Source organism: Eurytemora carolleeae, unplaced genomic scaffold (genome assembly GCF_000591075.1).
Source record: "Eurytemora carolleeae unplaced genomic scaffold, Eaff_2.0 scaffold229, whole genome shotgun sequence".
Classification (NCBI taxonomy): domain Eukaryota; kingdom Metazoa; phylum Arthropoda; class Copepoda; order Calanoida; family Temoridae; genus Eurytemora; species Eurytemora carolleeae.
Genome location: NW_019396144.1, coordinates 282,554 through 301,184, shown reverse-complemented (window position 1 = coordinate 301,184; position 18,631 = coordinate 282,554). Strand labels below are relative to the sequence as shown.

The following is an 18,631-nucleotide window of genomic DNA, read 5'->3' as shown; positions in this document are numbered from 1 at the left end:
GGTCGCCTTGCAAGACACTCCATCTAAAGGGTTGTCTTAATGGTCGGTCCCTTTAGAGAAGTGTCTTAGAAAAAACTCCCTTTAAAGGGGTGTCTGGAGAAAAGTCTCTTCAAAAAAGTGTGTCTTGGAGAAAAGTTTCTTCAAAACAACGTCCAAGATTCGGGGGTTACGTTAGACTTTTTCTAAAATAAATCTAGAAAATGATATATCCTTCACCAAATTAGTTTAATACAGGTTTCTAGAATTTATCTAGAAAATAATGAAACCTTCACCAAATTAGTTTAATACAGGTTTCTAGAATTTATCTAGAAAATAATGAAACCTTCACCAAATTAGTTTAATACAGGTTTCTAGAATTTATCTAGAAAATAATAAACCCTTCACCTTATTAGTTTAATACAGGTTTCTAGATTTTATCTAGAAAATGATAAATCCTTCACCAAATTAGTTTAATTCAGGTTTGTAACAGTGGGACCCGTAAAACTGTAGAATAGAAAGACGACTGTTAGACTCAAGTTATAAATTTTAAATTTTTTAACAAATATAAGAAACAGAGCAATGGTTTTTAAGCTAATGGTAAATGTTTTTGCTTTGCTCTGATCATGTATAAATCTGCTTATTGTTTTCAAAGATAATGCAAAAAACTTGTGATTTTTTTATTTGGCAGTTTTATTAAATTTTTATAATAACACTTAACAGTATATTTTACAGTAACATAATGTACATTTTTATACATGTTTAGGCATTTTCTAGGCATGAAATATTTACAAATTACAGACGGTTCTACAAATAGAAGATTTAGGACAAATATTATGCTTTAACATGATACATGTGAATGATTTGGAAGTGCAACGGTTAGTATAATTTTCATGGGGTTAGGTTAGGTTTAAACTATATGATTAGTACATAATAGATAGAGAAGACGCTAGCTAAGGATAAGGTCTATATCTAGTACCTTGACCCCTTGATTGAACAAATAATGAATAATCTGAATAGAATATTCCGAGTTCAGTTTCTGCTGTGCATCGATAAAGGCCATTATTCCCACCAACAAGATTCATAAACCTAGAGTATGATATAATAGGTTACAGTGAGATACATAAACCTAGATTATGATATAATAGGTTACGGTGAGATACATAAACCTAGATTATGATATAATAGATTACAGTGAGATACATAAACCTAGATTATAATATAATAGATTACAGTTAGATTCATAAACCTAGATATAGGATATGATAGGTTACAGTTAGATTCATAAACCTAGATATAGGATATAATAGGTTACAGTTAGATTCATAAACCTAGATATAGGATATAATAGTTTACAGTTAGATACATAAACCTAGATCATGATATAATAGGTTACAGTTAGATACATAAACCTAGATTATGATATAATAGATTACAGTGAGATACATAAACCTAGATTATGCTATAATAGGTTACAGTTAGATACATAAGCCTAGATCTAGGAGACAGGGAGATACATAAACCTAGATCTAGGATACAGGGAGATACATAAACCTAGATCTAGGAGACAGGGAGATACATAAACCTAGACCTAGGATACAGGGAGATACATGAACCTAGATCTAGGATACATGGAGATACATAAACCTAGATTATGATATAATAGGTTACAGTTAGATACATAAACCTAGATCTAGGATACAGTGAGATACATAAACCTAGATCTAGGATACAGTGAGATACATAAACCTAGATCTAGGATACAGGGAGATACATAAACCTAGATCTAGGATACAGAGAGATACATAAACCTAGATCTAGGATACAGGGAGATACATGAACCTAGATCTAGGAGACAGGGATATACATAAACCTATATCTAGGATAAAATAAGATTATACACCTAGATCAAGGATACATTAAGAGTTATAAACCTAGATTAAGGATGCAATAAGATTATAAACCTAGATCAAGGATACAATAAGATTATAAACCTAGATCAAGGATACAATAAGATTTAAAAACCTAGATTAAGGATACAATAAGATTATTAACCTAGATCAAGGATACAATGATATACATAAACCTGGATCAAAGATACGAGGAGATTCATAAACATAGATCAAGGATACAATAAGATTATAAACCTAGGTCAAGGATACAAGAAGATTTATAAATCTAGATTAGGGTGCAGTAAGATTATAAACCAAGATCAAGGATACAATGATATACATAAACCTGGATAAAAGATACAAGGAGATTCATAAATATAGATCAAGGATACAATAAGATTTATAAACCTATATCTAGGATACAATAAGATTTATAAACCTAGATCAAGGATACAATAAGATTTATAAACCTAGATTAAGGATACAATAAGATTATTAACCTAGATCAAGGATACAATGATATACATAAACCTGGATCAAAGATACGAGGAGACTCATAAACATAGATCAAGGATACAATAAGATTTATAAACCTAGATCAAGGATACAATAAGATTTATAAACCTAGATTAAAGATACAATAAGATTATAAACATAGATCAAGGATACAATAAGATCTATAAATCTAGATTAAGGATACAATAAGAATATAAACCTAGATCAAGGATACAATAAGATTATAAACCTAGATCAAGGATACAATAAGATTTATAAACCTAGATTAAAGATACAATAAGATTATAAACATAGATCAAGGATACAATAAGATCTATAAACCTAGATTAAGGATACAATAAGATTATAAACCTAGATCAAGGATAAAATAAGATTGATTTACCAATATCAAGGATACCATGATATAAATAAACCTGGATCAAAGATACCATGAGATTAAAAAACCTATATCAAGAATCAGATTGCATTATGATATGATGAAACCGACTTGAACAGGTCTAAGATTTGAATCTAACCTGATCAGATTTCCCCGAGCTGCTGTGTTCTCTGGTAGATCTGGAGATCCAACCTTGCTCCAGGAGAACCTGACCGAACCTGACTCCACCCCCGCCACCTTACAGCTGATATCAAGGGATCCACCCTCCACTATCCTGGGGGAGGAGGGTTCTACCGTCACAACAGGGTTCCGTCTCATACTCTGTATTCCTACATAGAAATTACAATACATAAAATATTTCTAACAATCCTATAAGTTTCTAAAACTCCCAAACTTTTCAGAAGGAAACCGAGTACTCGTCACAAACTCTGAATTTCTAATCCTCGTATCTTTGCAACCTAATGTTGTAAAATAATGTAATTTGAAACTATGAAGAAATAGTCAAAATTTAAATATTAAAGGTATGCGCCAGTTAAGGTTGCAAAGATTTAATGATTAGAAAAATTTTATATGAGGCGAGTAATCAATTCCTTTATCACTAGGAAATGTCTGAGAAAACCAGTGTTTGTTTTAAAATTAAACCGAGATAAAATAATAATCACAACGACATCCTAAATCTTTTTGCATAAGAAACAACAAAATAGACATTTGTTCTGATTAAACAAATATTTTGGAGAATTGTTTATTGTTGGGAACAATCCCTTACAAAGGGTTCAATCATGCAGTTTATGCACTTCCACAAAGGTGATTGTATTGTATAATCTTTCATATTTTAATATTTCATAAATAAATTCATTCATGCAGTTTATCTTTTATTTCCTAGCAACATTGTGCACAGTTGTTTTACCGAGCATTATTTAGCACACAGTCTTCAGAGCAACATTTTTTCGAGCATTATTTAGCACACAAACTTCAGAGCAACATTTTTTGAGCATTATTTAGCACACAGTCTTGAGAGCAACATTTTTCCAACATTATTTAGCACACAGTCTTCAGAGCAACATTTTTTTGAGCATTATTTAGCACACAGTCTTGAAAGCAACATTTTTTCGAGCATTATTTAGCACACAGTCTTCAGAGCAACACAAACACAGAGCTGGGATGCATCCTACCCCTCCGTATCCTGTATAGACCACAGCTCAGCTCATCCGATCCGTCCGTGCAATCAAATTCTCCGTCACAGAGCTGGGATCTAGGAACACAGCCTGCCTTGTTGGAGCATTCAAACTCCATCCTGTCACACTCAAGACCAGCTGGAGAAATAAGAATAAAGATTCGTCCAACGCAAGGAAACTTTTAAGTAACTTGAAAACTATAGAGTGGATCAAAAAACAAGATAAATTCTGAACAATGTTTCTGTGAAAATAATTTTTGAGTCAATGCCCATCAGGCTAAAACTGTAGTAAAGACAAAAGGCAAACTTTATAATCTTTGATTATTGAAAACATATTTTAAATTTACTGTATAGATTTTTTTACTTTTTTAGTTCCACTCCATATGTAAAATAAACTCACGTTCAACTCTAAGTTCAACAACATAGGTCCCGCCTTGCTCTGAGCTACAAATATATCTCCCAGAGTCCTGATCCAGAATTTTACTGATCCTGAGAGTATTGGTGATCTGCTGAGCAGTTGGAGGTAATGCTCCTCCGTCCCTTCTCCAGGTTACAAGATTTTTCTCCGGGAGGCGACACGGAAGATCAATATTAGCTCCGATAGACGCTGTTAATCGTTCAGGTTCAGATCTCCGCTCATAATCTGAAATTTGTCAAATGTGAACCAAGATCAATGATTGTAGGTTTGAGCATGCAAAAGGGACGGCGGAACTGAAACACCATGCATATCCGTACCCGGAGAATCAGGGAGAGCGGAGTAACCAGGTTTAATAGGTTCAGGCCGTCTTCCGTAATCATAGTAATCCACTTCATCTGTATCATAGACTAAAGAATCTGGATAAGTGGGTTGAGGGTATGGATATCCTTGAGCTAAACCTGGAGATTGATAGGGTTGGTTTAACCCTGCACCGCTTGCTCCTCCTCGGGATCCGTCATCCATAGGATTTGGTCTCGGAGGTTGATATCCTTTATAGGGTTCGGGAGCAACTGGAGGCTGGTATCCCTTCTCCGGAGTTCTAGGAGTCTGATATCCCTTGTATCCTGGGTCTTCAAGAGAATTTTCTAGAAAAATCTGTCCAGAACTATTTTAATTTTATTTTTGTTTCTTTATAAGTATCAATAATTATAATGTGATCATTAAATACCTAAAAAAAGTTGGTAATTTTTATCTTACCATTGACAATAACTTCAGCAGTTGCCACAGAGTTCCCGTCTGGGTTGGACGCTGTGCAGGAGTACCTACCCTGATCTCTCACTGAGATTCCTCGAAACTTAAAATAATTTATAATGACTATTACAATAAAATAAATAATAATAATAATAATAATAATAATAATAATAATAATAATAATAATAATAATAATAATAATAATAATCATAATCAGAATAATAATAGTGTTTACCTGTAGCCGACCTCTGCTCTGTGAAACACTCCTAGGAAGGTTTGATCCGTCCTCCCTACTCCAGAGGATATTTATAGGTTCTGAACCTGTAGCGGAGCAGGTTATGAGAGGACTATCTCCGGGATTAACGGTCTGACGCTGAGGATCCAGGGTTATCCGGGGAGGAGCTGAAACATGTGAATTATTCGGTTATTTAAAAACATTTAGTAAATAGGACGAATACAAAAACATTATAATATAGATTTATAAAATAATTTGAATTTTAAAATAAATTCAAAGAAATTGAATCTTTTTAACAAACTCTGATTTAGATATTTATGAATTTTATAACTACGAATTATGTTAAATCAAATAATCTTAGTTTGAAATATCAAAGGTTTACACCATCAAGTTGCAAAGATATAGAAATAAATTTTGTGGCAAAGAATTCCTTTGACAACTTACATATTAGAATGATTTCCTTCCGTACTTCGTAGACGACACTGCCTCTGTTATCTACAACCTCACAGACATAAACCCCCTCGTCCTCCGCATCTACCCTCACTAGGTTCAGTATACCCTGAGACTGGTAGTGTCGGGTTGGGAACCGTCTTCCATCAGCACGCTTCCATTGTCCGGAGAAACTAGCTCCTTCTCCGACCGTCATGCATTCTAGTCGGATGTTTGCTCCAATACTGACGGGTTGGTTGTCCAGGAGTGGTAATCCGTCGGGTTCTCCGGATTGATCCGGATATCTTCCTTCATTTTGATCTGGGTAACGACCGCCGGATTGATCCGGATATCGTCCTTCATTTTGATCCGGATATCGTCCCTCATTTTGATCTGGATACCGTCCTCCGTTTGGATCCGGGTAACGGCCGCCGGACTGATCCGGATAACGTCCACCATTTTGACCCGGATACTGTCCCCCAGACTGATCAGGGTAAGAGTAAAATTCGTCCTCCTCTAGAACGATTATCTGAACCCTCTCCTCCGTTTCTCCGGCTATATTTCGAGCTACACAAGCATACGTTCCCTCATCTTCCTTAGTTAATCTGGATATTTCGAATACTGGAGAACTCGTCCCAACCTGCCTGGAAGTCCTAAAGAAAAGAAGATTAAAAGCATGTCTTAATCCAATCTTATTATATAACTTACATTCCAATTTTCTTCCAGGATACAGATGGAGGTGGATCTCCTCTAGCTGAACAACTAATACTGAGCTTCGTCCCAACCTGCATCGTAACCGATCCTTTAGGTTGGAGAGTTATGGTCGGAACCTCTTGAACCACAAGAGTTGCAATGGCTTCAGTTGAACCTACTTCATTTTGAGCTCTGCATTTGTACCCTCCCTGTTCCTTCCCTGTTACTCGGTTTATCCTGAGAACTCCTCCTCCAAGAAGTTCTACATTAGGTTGCAGAGGAAGTCCATCAACCCTGGTCCAGGTTACAAGCGGAGATGGAATACCAGCGATAGTTCGGCACTGGAAGAGTACACTACCAGACTTTGTTATAGTTTGGGAGTTTTCAGGATATATCTCTACTCCGGGTGGTTCCCTTCTCTCCACCTCTATGATTCCACTGGCTCGGGCCGAACCTCCGGCATTCTCTGCTGTACAAATATACATTCCACGGTCCGATACTGCAGCATTTCTCAGGGATAGAACCCCTCCTGATACTACAAGGTTCGGAGAGCTTAGATCTTCTCCGACCTTGCTCCATTCCAGGGAAGGAGCAGGTTCTCCTGATCCTATACATCTCAACTCTGTACTACTCCCTTGTCCTATAGTTTGCTCCTCTGGTTCAATCCTGACTGACGGCGGACCTCGGTAAGAAGTGATGGTGAGCCGAGCTTGAGATTCAAGTTTAGCTCCTGAGCTGGATGTTGCTCGACATATATATATTCCTGAATCTTCAACCCTAGCTGCAGATATGGTTAATCGTCCACTAGATTCTGTTGCAGTGAATGGAAGACGTCCTTCCATCCTCTCCCATGATATTCTATAATTCTCTCCGCCAGAAATCTCGCAGATAAACATTGCCGAGTCTCCGACCGATATTGCCAAATCTTGCGGATTAACACTAATCCTTGATGAGTCCTGAGGTTTGTTCTCCTGGTTGCCGGAGCTGGTCACGTAGATCTGCGTCCTGCTCTGGGTAGACCCTCCAGTACTGGAGGCTGTACAGATATACTCTCCTTCATCTTCTCTTCCAACTGCTCCTATGAACAGACTGGAACCTCGAACAATGACCTAAAAGTTAAACATCTTCATTTAGAATAGATAAAAGGAACAAAGTTCTTGTCACAAAGTTGCAGAGATATTGATTAGAAAATTTGATTTTGCGCCAAAAAGTCAATTCCCTTGAGATCAAGAAAAAAACAAAGATTACTAAAGGCACACTTGTATGATTGTATCTAAAAAACCTAGAATATACTGATAATTTTTTAAGATAATAAATTTAGGAAAAAAAAAATTTCTCTAAAATCCCAAAGAACGTACTCTAGGATTTAATGGTTCTCCTCGTCCTCTACTCCAGGTTACTGTAGGAGTAGGACTCCCTGATGTTCTGCAATCCATCTGTAATCTGTCTCCGACTGATATTTGCTGGTAGGGAGGATCAATACTTGCAATAGGAGCCATGGTGCCCTCTCCTCCTGAACAAACATATTTTGTAAATATTCTTGATTTTAATCAATATTTCTTTCTCATTCTATAATTAAATTTTATTAAAGGGACTGTAAGCGTTATTTTAAGTGACCCTCCATATATTCAAATAGCAATGTCTGATTTACAATAGTACCCTTTAAACCCTAATCTGATCAAAAAATGTGTAGCAGATACCATTGTTTTATTGACTAAAAAAGTGTTTATTTCTGCGAATTTTTCAGTTCTTTCTTATAAGCAAAGAATGCGCGCAAGTCACTTTCGCAGAGAAACCGCAAATGAAAATAAACAGTTTAAAAAACGAACTCATGAATATCTAATTAATACTTGACTGGACTAAGCTTTAAAGTGTACAGTTGTAAACCTGTGATTGACATCTTAGCATGAAGGGTGACTTGAACTTACGCTTACAGTCCCTTTAAACAGATAAATTACAAAAAAGGGGAAAACGTTTCAAGGAAGTTAAATCGATTAGAAAGGAATTTAGTTTTTGCCACAAACTCAAATTTTATCATTCCAATATATTTGCAGCCTGATGGTGTAAACCTTTCGTAGATTATTTGGTCTATCAAAATTGCAAAGAGCTAAGGAATAAAAACTCAGAGTTTGTGGAATTTCTTTTTAAATGTTATGCTTGACAATCTCTCACCTTCAACACTGAGTACAGCTGTCTCCGTCTTGACAAACCTTCCCGTAGTTGCAGTACAGATATACGTTCCTGAATCCTCGCTCCGGACTGAGGTTATAACTAGGAGACCCTGGCCGTTATCAGAGGCACGTCCAGCGGGTAACAAACCGTTCTCCTTCGCCCAGGCAATGGTCATCGGATCCTAGAAAACCGGTTTTTATTATTTTCAAAACAGTCTGATCCTGTCTGCTTGAGGTGGAAGTGGTAAAATATAGATTCTTTAAAAATAAATGTTTAAACATTTTTTTATGCGACCAATACAGAAAAGGCAAATTCATTACTTTACAAGAGATTTAAAAGAAAAACTTTATTCCGTCCAGTTAGATATCGGTACCTGAGATCTGAATCGTGGGATTGCGTTGCAGCTAAACCGAACCGTATTTCCAACCTCAATAATCTGGATCTTAGGTTCAGTCATGGTTATCGTGATCGGGACTTCTTCTCCAGGTCCTGATACATCAGGTCTAGTGCTTCCTAGGCAGGAGGATATTTTAAGACGGAACAGACATTTTTTGAATAAACGAAATTGGTTAAACATGTTTTTCTTTTGTCTGTTTAATTTGAACTTTTAATTTAGCCAAGCTCTCATGGCTAAAATTTCCGAAAGGAACTGAGTTCTTGCCACAAACTTTAATTTTTCAATCCATATATCTTTACAACCCGATGACATACACCTTTGATATTTCAAACTATAAATTCTGCTAGATCAAATAGTTAGAAGTATTAAAGATATGCACCATCAGGTTGCAAAGATATAGGGATTCAAAATATTTAATTTGTGGCAAAAGATTTCACCTTACATATGATGTCGGATAAGAATAAACAAAGTAAGGGTTCCTTTTCACATCATAAATAATTTTGTTAATTTTTGGTTAATTTAAGTTATTATGTGAATTTAAATCTAAGTTGTTAGGCTACAAACAGTACATGCTAGCAAGTAAGATACCCTGTCTCAAGGTACTAATGCAAGGAAAGTTAATTGCAGTTGCGTATACTCTGCTTACATATTGGAACCAGTTCTCTCTGGGCGGACTTTGTAAACAAAAATAGATGCATCAGTGTTCGTTCAGTATCCGAGGAGGTTAAAAGCATATAATTTTGATAAATTTGAAAATTCACATTGTTTCCTATGACAAGAATATTTCATAGATTATTTTTGTGAAAATAGATTCCATGTCAGGCTGCGACATCCTTTTTGTGTTTACTTTTCCGCCCAAAGACAGTACACTGCAGTACAAAAATACATACACCTCTGAAATATTTTTCCTTGCATTAGTAGCTTGCTCCAGAGCAATTCGGAGTTTTTTTAAATTAAGCTTTTCTTGTAAACAAAGATGTTATGGGGTTTCTGATGTATCTTCCTCCCATGCTAAGTAGACACCTGCTATTGGATGCACTTTTTTTTGGGCTAAAATTGAACTTTGAGACTTGAAAAGATACCATGCAATGCGGAAAATACTTGTTGTAAGGGAACAATGCTTAAACGCTTCTTAAAGAGGTTTAATAAAAACGGTATCAAGGTCAAATAAAGAGGTTTAATAAAAACGGTAACAAGGTCAAATAAAAATTTAAGAAAAATTGTGTTTCTTTTTACTACCGCAAAATGTTATTTTTTTTCCCCCGTTTTATTTTCTAAACTTTTAAAGGGACTGTAAGCGTAATTTCAAGTGATCCTCCATGCATTGATGGCAATGCTCGATTTTCAACAGTACCCTTGTAAAGCTTTGTCTGATCAAGTATAAATTAGATATCTTCTTTCTTTCAACTGTTTATTTTCATTTGGGGTTTTTCTGCTATTAGTGACTAGTGCATTTCTTGTTTCTAAGAAGCAATGCAGAAACTCAGAAATAAACAGTTTTTGAGTCAGAAAAACAGCGGATCTTCCATATTTTTAATCAGATTAAAGTGTCAAGTGTAGCGCTGTAAATCGAGCATTGTTATCTTTGCATGGAGGATTACTTGAAATTACGAGTACACTCCCTTTATGTGAATTAAATAAGAAAGTTTACATAGAATCCTACAAGGGTTTAGATGGTTTCACAACTCATTTCACAGTTTTAAGATTGGTTGAATTAACATGCGTATTTTCTATTTCAAGGTCGTAGATTTTAAAAGTATCGTTTTATCAAAAATCCTGCCGTTTTTTAAAAGTATTTGATCAAGGCTCTCGTTAAAGCCAGGTCGTTGCAAAGAAATGTAATTTACTCTCAGAGAGATTTAAATCAATCTAACCAAGAAAATGATCAATGAATCCAAGTTTCACTGGATCCAACTATTCCCATCTGATTTAATGTACTACGTATCATTACAATATGGTCGTATCATAGATATACAAGAATATAGATAGCTCATGTCGTCTTCACAATACCGGAGGGTTTCAGCCCAATTTGAAAATTGCAATTTAGCTGTGGTACTAGTTACTGACATACAGATTTGCGGCAAGTATCTTTGCACTCTGTACAAAGGTATGGGGGTTTGCTTACAAATTCTGCACACAGACTAGTTTAAAGTTAAATTTTAAATGATTAGAACGAAAAGTAGTTGCTACTTGCTACCGATACTTTGGCGGATTCTATATTGTGTCAACATGTTGACTGTTTAGAGGCAACGCAGTGAAAATCACGGTATGATTACCATTTTATTAAATAAACTAAGTTTTTACATTCTTTCTCAGGAGTTTGGAAGGGGGGATTATTATTAAATAAATAAATTATATCTATGGGTTATATATAATAAATCAAAGAAAAAAGACAACCAAATGCAGATCAGTAAAAATTAATTATATAACTCCAAAACTTTTGCAATGGGAAAAGTCCAAGATTTGATCGTTAAAACCCGATCGTCTTCTTGGCGAAGAAAAAAAAGCATTAAAAAAACATCCTAACGTTTTGAACAAGAGACAGGAAAGAAGTTTGTCTCATTAATTTTTCAGTTCTGAAATAAATTAAGTCTTTGATACAAACTCAGATTTTCTAATCCCTATATCTTTGCAACCCAATACTATATTTTATGAATTATCTAAGTGTGAAATATCAAATGTTTACATCATCAGATTGTAAAGATATAGGGATTAGAAATTTTGAGCTTGTGGCAAAGACTTAATTCCTTTACCAGAATATACAAAAAGACATGCACAAAACATTCACATTGTTTTAACTGTACTTTACTACTCTAAACTGTACAACACTGTACTGTGCTGTATTGTAATATATTGTACTGTGCTGTACTGTGCAGTGCTGTGCTGTACTATACTGTTCCGTATAGAGCTGTACTGTACTGTCTGTATTGTGCTGTACTGTACTGTTCTGTATTCTGTTGTATCGTGCTGTACTGTACTCTTCTGTATTGTGCTGTACTATAACTGTTCTGTATTGTGCTGTACTGTACTTTTCTGTATTGTGCTGTACCGTAATGTACTGTATTGTGCTGTACTGTACTGTTCTATATTGTGCTGTATTGTAATGTTCTATGCTGTACTGTACAAGGTTCTAGACCTGGATTTAGAACAGCAGTAAGCTGACCCACAACCCCTCCCCTGGAGTTCTTCAACCTACAAACCACCATCCTATGCTCCGCCTCCAGCACCAAGGTCCACTTTCTATTCGCTCCCCAGGAATACCTGGAGAAATAATCAGACAAGATCTCACGCTTAGAGACAAGTCTGACTCCGGGATACTCTTTGAGAGCTTCAAACTCTATACTGAGTCTCTCATTGCTCCTGTAGCTGCAGGAGAAGGTTGTTCTAGTTCCAACAGGTTCATGAACTCTCAGAGGAACCAACTCCATCATTATACCACCTACAAGCAAAGCAAAGCATGCAGGAAGCAGGAAAAAACGTTAAACATTTTTCAAAGCAGGAAATAATAAAAAGCAAGCAAATTAAAAAACATTCATGCAAAATTAAATCATATAAAAAGCAAAGTAATAAATTAAGCATATGCAAACAGAAAGCAAAAATAAAGCTTTATAAATACAGAAATATATAAATTGAGAAACCTGAAAAACATGCCATTAATTTACTCACCCCTGTACTCGCACATTTGCCCTGAATATCCTGCTTTACAGATACACTCAACCTCCTGGGTAGAAACCATGCTACAACTATCCTCATTATTATTACAAGGACAAAGAACACATCGTCCTTGTCCTCCCATACTCCGGTCCGTCCAGTCCCTGTAGTAACCCAGAGCACAGGACTCACAGGAGTACCCGGAGTATCCAACCGGACATCTACACTCCTCTGCTCCCTGAACCAGGGGACCTCCTGTCATCTGAGGAACAGCAATGTCAAGCATAGTTTTACGAATATAAGTCTCCACTGTTTGTTCTGCTACACTGGCTCGAACTAATATGGCCTAAAATTAAGAAAAAGTTACTTTAACTGTCCAGGACGGTTGAATGAATAAAAACCGTCACCTTAACGTCTGAAAGAGCAGAAAGCATATCTTCTCTACTTGCTGGCGTCTCTCTACCTCTACTCCTACCAATCATCCACTCCGACTCAAGAATAGGAATCTTATATTTCTTCTCAATCCCGTCCTCTCTCTCTAGTTTTGACTCTGGGTAGAAAAGGGTGACTTCTCCTCCGACAATAATAACTGCTGGATCCCGGAGAACATTCCTTCCGGAGGAGAGATATCTCTGAATGATCGTCAGGTTTCCTCCATAGGACCCCAGACGGTTTCCTGTCACATCCCTTGGGAGTTCCCAGTAATAAACCGTTCCTGACTCCTCCGGAGATATCTGATACGATATCTCCATAGTTCTGTTATCAAACCTGAGCTCACGATCTTTAACAATCTGTTGACTTTCATCTTTGATCAGATAGGTTTTATCGTAGGCATTCATTCTCAGGGTAGACCAGAACAGGCGGGCATCACTGCACTCATCCGTTACTCCGGAGCAGAAACATTTCCTGCAACCCTGCGGGGTTCCGTAGTCCAGATTGAAGGTTCCAGGCTTACATCTATCACAGTTCATTCCTTCAACATTTTCCTTACATTGGCAGTACTGGTTGTTGATACAGTTAAGGTCCAGGCTACCCCGAGGGTCACAAGAACATGGAGAGATCGAACCTGACTCCGGAATACAACCTCCGCTCCGAGGATCCTTGAAGAATCCATCAATACAGCTCTCACAGCTGGGCCCGACTGTAAAATCCCGACAAGCCTAAAGCAAAACAATTTTTTGAAGTACACACTTTTAAAAATATGATATAACAAATATTCTGATGTAGTTTATTTGAACATTAGAATTGCACACTCTGACTTTTAGTGATAAATTCAATTTAGTCTGGACAGAATTGAAACTCATACTTCCTACATACAAAAATGTATGGTCGAGGGGGATAAAACTTTTTAATATTTGAGTTTATTCAAGTTTAATATCTATAAAGGCTCTCTGCCGTATATTTGCAAAAGTCTTAGAAATCCCAAAGCTGTTTCTAAGGTTTACTTGCATAAACTTGAATAAGCTTCTGTAATGGTATTGTTTACCAGACAAATTCCATTCTCCGGGTCACAGGTACTAGACTTCCCATTACAGTTGCAGGGTTCACAGGTACCCAGATACACTCCAGACCCTGATCTTGTATATCCTGGAGCACAATCCTCACAGGATAGCCCCTAGAACACAATCCTTACATAATGATTTATAGAATACAATCCTTACACGATAATCCCTAGAATACAGTCCTTACATGATAATCCTTAGAATACAGTCCTTACATGATAATCCCTAGAATATAATCCTTACAGGACAATCCCTAGAATATGATCTTTATATGATGATATTTATAGAATACAGTCCTTACAGAGTAGTCCCATAAATACAATAATCACTAGAATATGATTCTTATATGATAATTATAGAATACAATCCTTACAGAATAATCCCCCGAATACAGTCCTTACAGGATAATACCTAGAATATGATACTTTTATGATAATTTATAGAATACAATCCTTACAGAATAATCCCTTGAATACAATCCTTACAAAATAATCCCCAGAATACAATCCTTACAGAATAATCCCTAGAATACAATCCTTACATGATAATCCCTTGAATATAATGCTTATATAATAATTTAAAGAATACAGTCCTTACAGGATAATCTTTAGAAAAAATCCATACAGGATGATTTAAAAAAAAAAATTCATTCAGGATAATTCCTAGAATACAAGCCTTACATGATAATCCCAAGAATGCAATGCTTACATACTAATTTATAGAATACAATCCTCACATGATAATCTCTAGCATAAATCTTTTCAGGATGATTCATAGAATACAATCCATACAAGATAATTCTTAGAATACAATTCTCACAAGATAATCCATTGAATACTTTTCAGGATAATTCCTGGAAAACAATCATTTCAGGAGGATTTATAGAAATCATTCCTTACATGAAAATCCCTAGAATGCAATTCTTTCACGATAATCCCTAGAAAACAATCCTCACAAAGGAACCCTGACAGGATAATCCCTAGAATACAGTCCTTACAGCATAATCCCTAGAATACAATCCTTACCGAACAATCCCTAGAATATGATCTTTGCATTATAATTCCTTGAGTAAAATCCTTTCAGAATAATCCCTAGAATGCTAGCCATATCATATAATTCCCAGATACATTCCTTACAGAATAATCTTTGGATTACTATCCTAACAGGAATCAAGTAGTTTTTATGTATACTTTACAGACCGAGACTGTAAAAAACATGACTGATACAAACTATCAACTTTTTTCATATGTTCTTATTTTTCTTTATTTGATTCATTTTATGAAATCGGAAGCAATAATGGTGTCTACGTTTAAGTAAATCACACAAAATGGCAAACATAATTTTCTATGCATTCCAATGTTTTAAAGCACTTTTTGTAAATGTAAAAAGTATTTATCATGTACTCACCTTGTACCCCCTGGGGCAGATACAACCCTCTACTGCTGTAGCTCTACCTCCACCTGTTGTACGGTTTACAGCACACTCCAGGCTTACATCAGCAATCCTGAATACAAGGATGAGTAAACTACTCCGGACAAGGTTCATCGTGAACTCCTGGTACCCTATACACCACAGGGATCCATGCAACACTGTTTCTCCAGTCTGGAAATCCACCTAATTGTTTCTAATTGATTGCAAGAGGCCTAACACTCAACTAGTGCACTATCTCACATGCTTTACACTATGCTTAGTGTATATTCATTATATATCGAATATATTCTGCATTTTTTAGATGATATGAAATGCAAATATTTTGCAACCCCATAACGGTTCGAACTGCAATTGCAAATGAGGTAAAAAAAAAGTTTATTAAATCTTAATCTCCAATTAATAAGATTGCGGAATGTCTCTTTAAGTACAATCTTAATAATTCTGCAAAATTTTCAGAACAAAAGAAATTGGCATATGCAAAATTGAGGTTAAAAAATAAAACTGGATAAATAAAAAAAGTTTGTGAAGATGCAATTACAAATGTTCAATGTTCATTATAGTACAATGTAAGTTAGGAATTGTTTTGGATTTCTCATAACTCGAAATTTGCACTAAAATACAAAAGAATTAAATGATTATTAAAGGGACTGTCAGCGTACTTTCAAGTGATCCTCTGTGCAGAGATGACAACGCCCGATTTAAAACGGTATCCTTAAAACCATTATCTGATCAAAAATGTCGTCGTTTTCCTGACTCGAAAAGTGTTAAATTCTGATGACCTCTCCATTGCTTCTGATAAACAAGAAATGCGCAATTCACTTTTGCAGAGAAACCACAAAAAAATAAAAAGTTTATAAAAACAAAAAGATGGATATTTATTTCATACTTATCAGACAAAGCTTTTAGGTGTATCGTTGTAAATCGGGCATTACTATTTTTTCCTGGAGGGTCACTTGAAATTACGCTTACAGTCCCTTTAACGGTGCCAAACTTGCATAATAAACATTCAATGCTTCAAAGTATTCGGAAAACTATTTCCATGTGTTAAAATCTTCTGTGGGTATATAATACTAGTCTTAAAGGAACTGTAGACGTAATTTTAAGTAAGCCTCAAAATAAAATATTCAAAACCGATTGGCAAAGGTCGCCTCTTAAACTTTATTTGAGTAGCCATAAGGAAGATATCTATTTTGAATCATTTGCTAGTACACAATGTAATGGTTGTGCGGGGTCACTTTATTTTACTTGACAGTCCCTTTATCAGATGTTGATGTAACCTACCCTCCCTCTCTAGTAGCAGGTGAATGTGAGGCCCGGATAAGAATATGATCCAGGTTTGCAAGTGCCATCAATAAATGCTCCCTGTTCGTGTCTCCTCCATCAAACCTTTTCCAATCCGTCTCATGTATCCGAACCTGGATATAAAAACAGGATTTTCAACCATCGTTTAAGCAAAAAAGGTGTAATAAGTTGACAAAAAAATTACTAAAACATTTTGTTTATTTGATTAAGGAAACACAATTTAATACAAATTATAAATCTTTAAATAGTAAGGATTTGAGTAATATCTAGGAATTAAAAAGTTTGAGTAGCAAAGATTAAATTTCATTAAAATGTACTTTTGAGAATTAAGGAGAGTAAAATCATAATTGTTACCAAAAAAATTCTAAAAATGTTATTGATCTTTCAAACCAAACCATCTTTCAATCCTTGCACACCTTTTATCTTTTAGAGTCAGAACCAATACAGAACAGAAAGAAGTCATTCTAATTTAGAGTTTTTCTACCAAATGTACCAAATTCTGTAATTTTTTACTGGTATGACTCTGAATCTATGCACTAAACATTTTCAAAGATATATCAGAATTAACCGTTACAAATTACAACAGCTTAAATTTGTATTCAAAAGATTAAACAACGACGACATTTATTTCACCTGTTTCTTGTGATTGTATGAAGTGATGGGCAATACTTGTTTTTAAGAAAAACTTTTAAGGTATTTGGATTTTTAAAAGTTTTCGCAAAATAATAAGTTTTAAAAATTTCAAATTTGTTTTTCTTAACATTTTCTTCACTATGACAAACTTTGACAAAGAGAGAAGATATATGAAGAAAAACAAACAAAAAACGATAGTTTTTTTGGTTTGTTTTTCCGTTTGTTTTCTCCAAAGATAATTTTATTGCATAGTTTAAATAAAGCAAACTTTTACAGAATACAGTTTGAAATGTTGGAACCTTCACAAGTTCACAGTGTTTTTGTACTTTCTTTTGAAAGTCTTAAAACCTTTATGCTTCTTCATTTGCTTTCTTTACGCTATGACAAACTTTGACCATAAGAGAAGAGAGGAGAAGATATATGCAAGAAAAACTGTTTTTTTATCGTTTATTTTCTGTTATGATAAAGGAAATAAGCCACAAACTCCAACTTTGTAATTCCATTATCTACGCGACCTAATATTGTAAACCTTTGAGATTTCAAACTTAGATTATTTTATTTATCATAGTCTACGACACTGCAGGTTGATATAGGGATTAAAAAATAAGAGATTGTGACAAATACTGAAATCCTATGTTTCCATAGTTCAATGACAGCAACTATTACAGAATACAGTTTGAAAAGTTGAAACCTTCACAAGTTCACAATATTTGTGTACTGTTTTTAAAATATTTGTGTACTGTTTTTAAAATATTTGTGTACTGTTTTTAAAAGTCCAAAAAAAGTCTCTCACTTATTTTATTATATATTTTCCATGCTAGACAAGCTGTAAGCCTGTAAGGGAAAACCTTACCTTGAATTTGTGTCCTGAACTTGTCTCAAGGATCGGAGCAGAATCATGGATCAGGATTACATCGTTTCCCTAAATAAATAAATAACTAAATATACACAATCTGACGCGAATACCTAACAAAATATTTCCAAATATTCCTTTAAAACTAAAGCTAGAAAATTTTATTTTGCAGCTTTAAAGTATTAATATCCATAGAAAAAGATAGATTGCGCATAAGACGACATTTTTCAT

At 35.1% G+C, this 18,631-nt stretch overlaps 1 protein-coding gene across 4 annotated transcripts in view; it reads right to left on the bottom strand.

The window, feature by feature from the left end:
- Positions 1-642: 642 nt before the first annotated feature.
- Positions 643-18,631, bottom strand: part of LOC111696277 (basement membrane-specific heparan sulfate proteoglycan core protein) — a 50,273-nt gene continuing 32,284 nt past the window's right edge. The window contains exons 14-31 of one of the 4 annotated variants that reach the window (XM_023465834.1): positions 18,401-18,469; positions 16,894-17,027; positions 15,589-15,685; positions 14,166-14,294; positions 13,087-13,839; positions 12,695-13,025; positions 9,005-9,144; positions 8,632-8,812; positions 7,818-7,972; positions 6,475-7,568; positions 5,782-6,419; positions 5,338-5,504; positions 5,109-5,205; positions 4,670-4,996; positions 4,335-4,577; positions 3,933-4,073; positions 2,900-3,089; positions 643-1,065 (exon numbers count right to left, since the gene is read on the bottom strand). In XM_023465834.1, coding sequence (XP_023321602.1) covers positions 930-1,065; positions 2,900-3,089; positions 3,933-4,073; positions 4,335-4,577; positions 4,670-4,996; positions 5,109-5,205; positions 5,338-5,504; positions 5,782-6,419; positions 6,475-7,568; positions 7,818-7,972; positions 8,632-8,812; positions 9,005-9,144; positions 12,695-13,025; positions 13,087-13,839; positions 14,166-14,294; positions 15,589-15,685; positions 16,894-17,027; positions 18,401-18,469 — 5,022 coding nt within the window. In that variant the 3' untranslated portion in view covers positions 643-929. The remainder of the gene's footprint in view (positions 1,066-2,899; positions 3,090-3,932; positions 4,074-4,334; positions 4,578-4,669; positions 4,997-5,108; positions 5,206-5,337; positions 5,505-5,781; positions 6,420-6,474; positions 7,569-7,817; positions 7,973-8,631; positions 8,813-9,004; positions 9,145-12,694; positions 13,026-13,086; positions 13,840-14,165; positions 14,295-15,588; positions 15,686-16,893; positions 17,028-18,400; positions 18,470-18,631) is intronic. The other 3 variants (XM_023465833.1, XM_023465835.1, XM_023465836.1) reach the window with 3 other exon arrangements.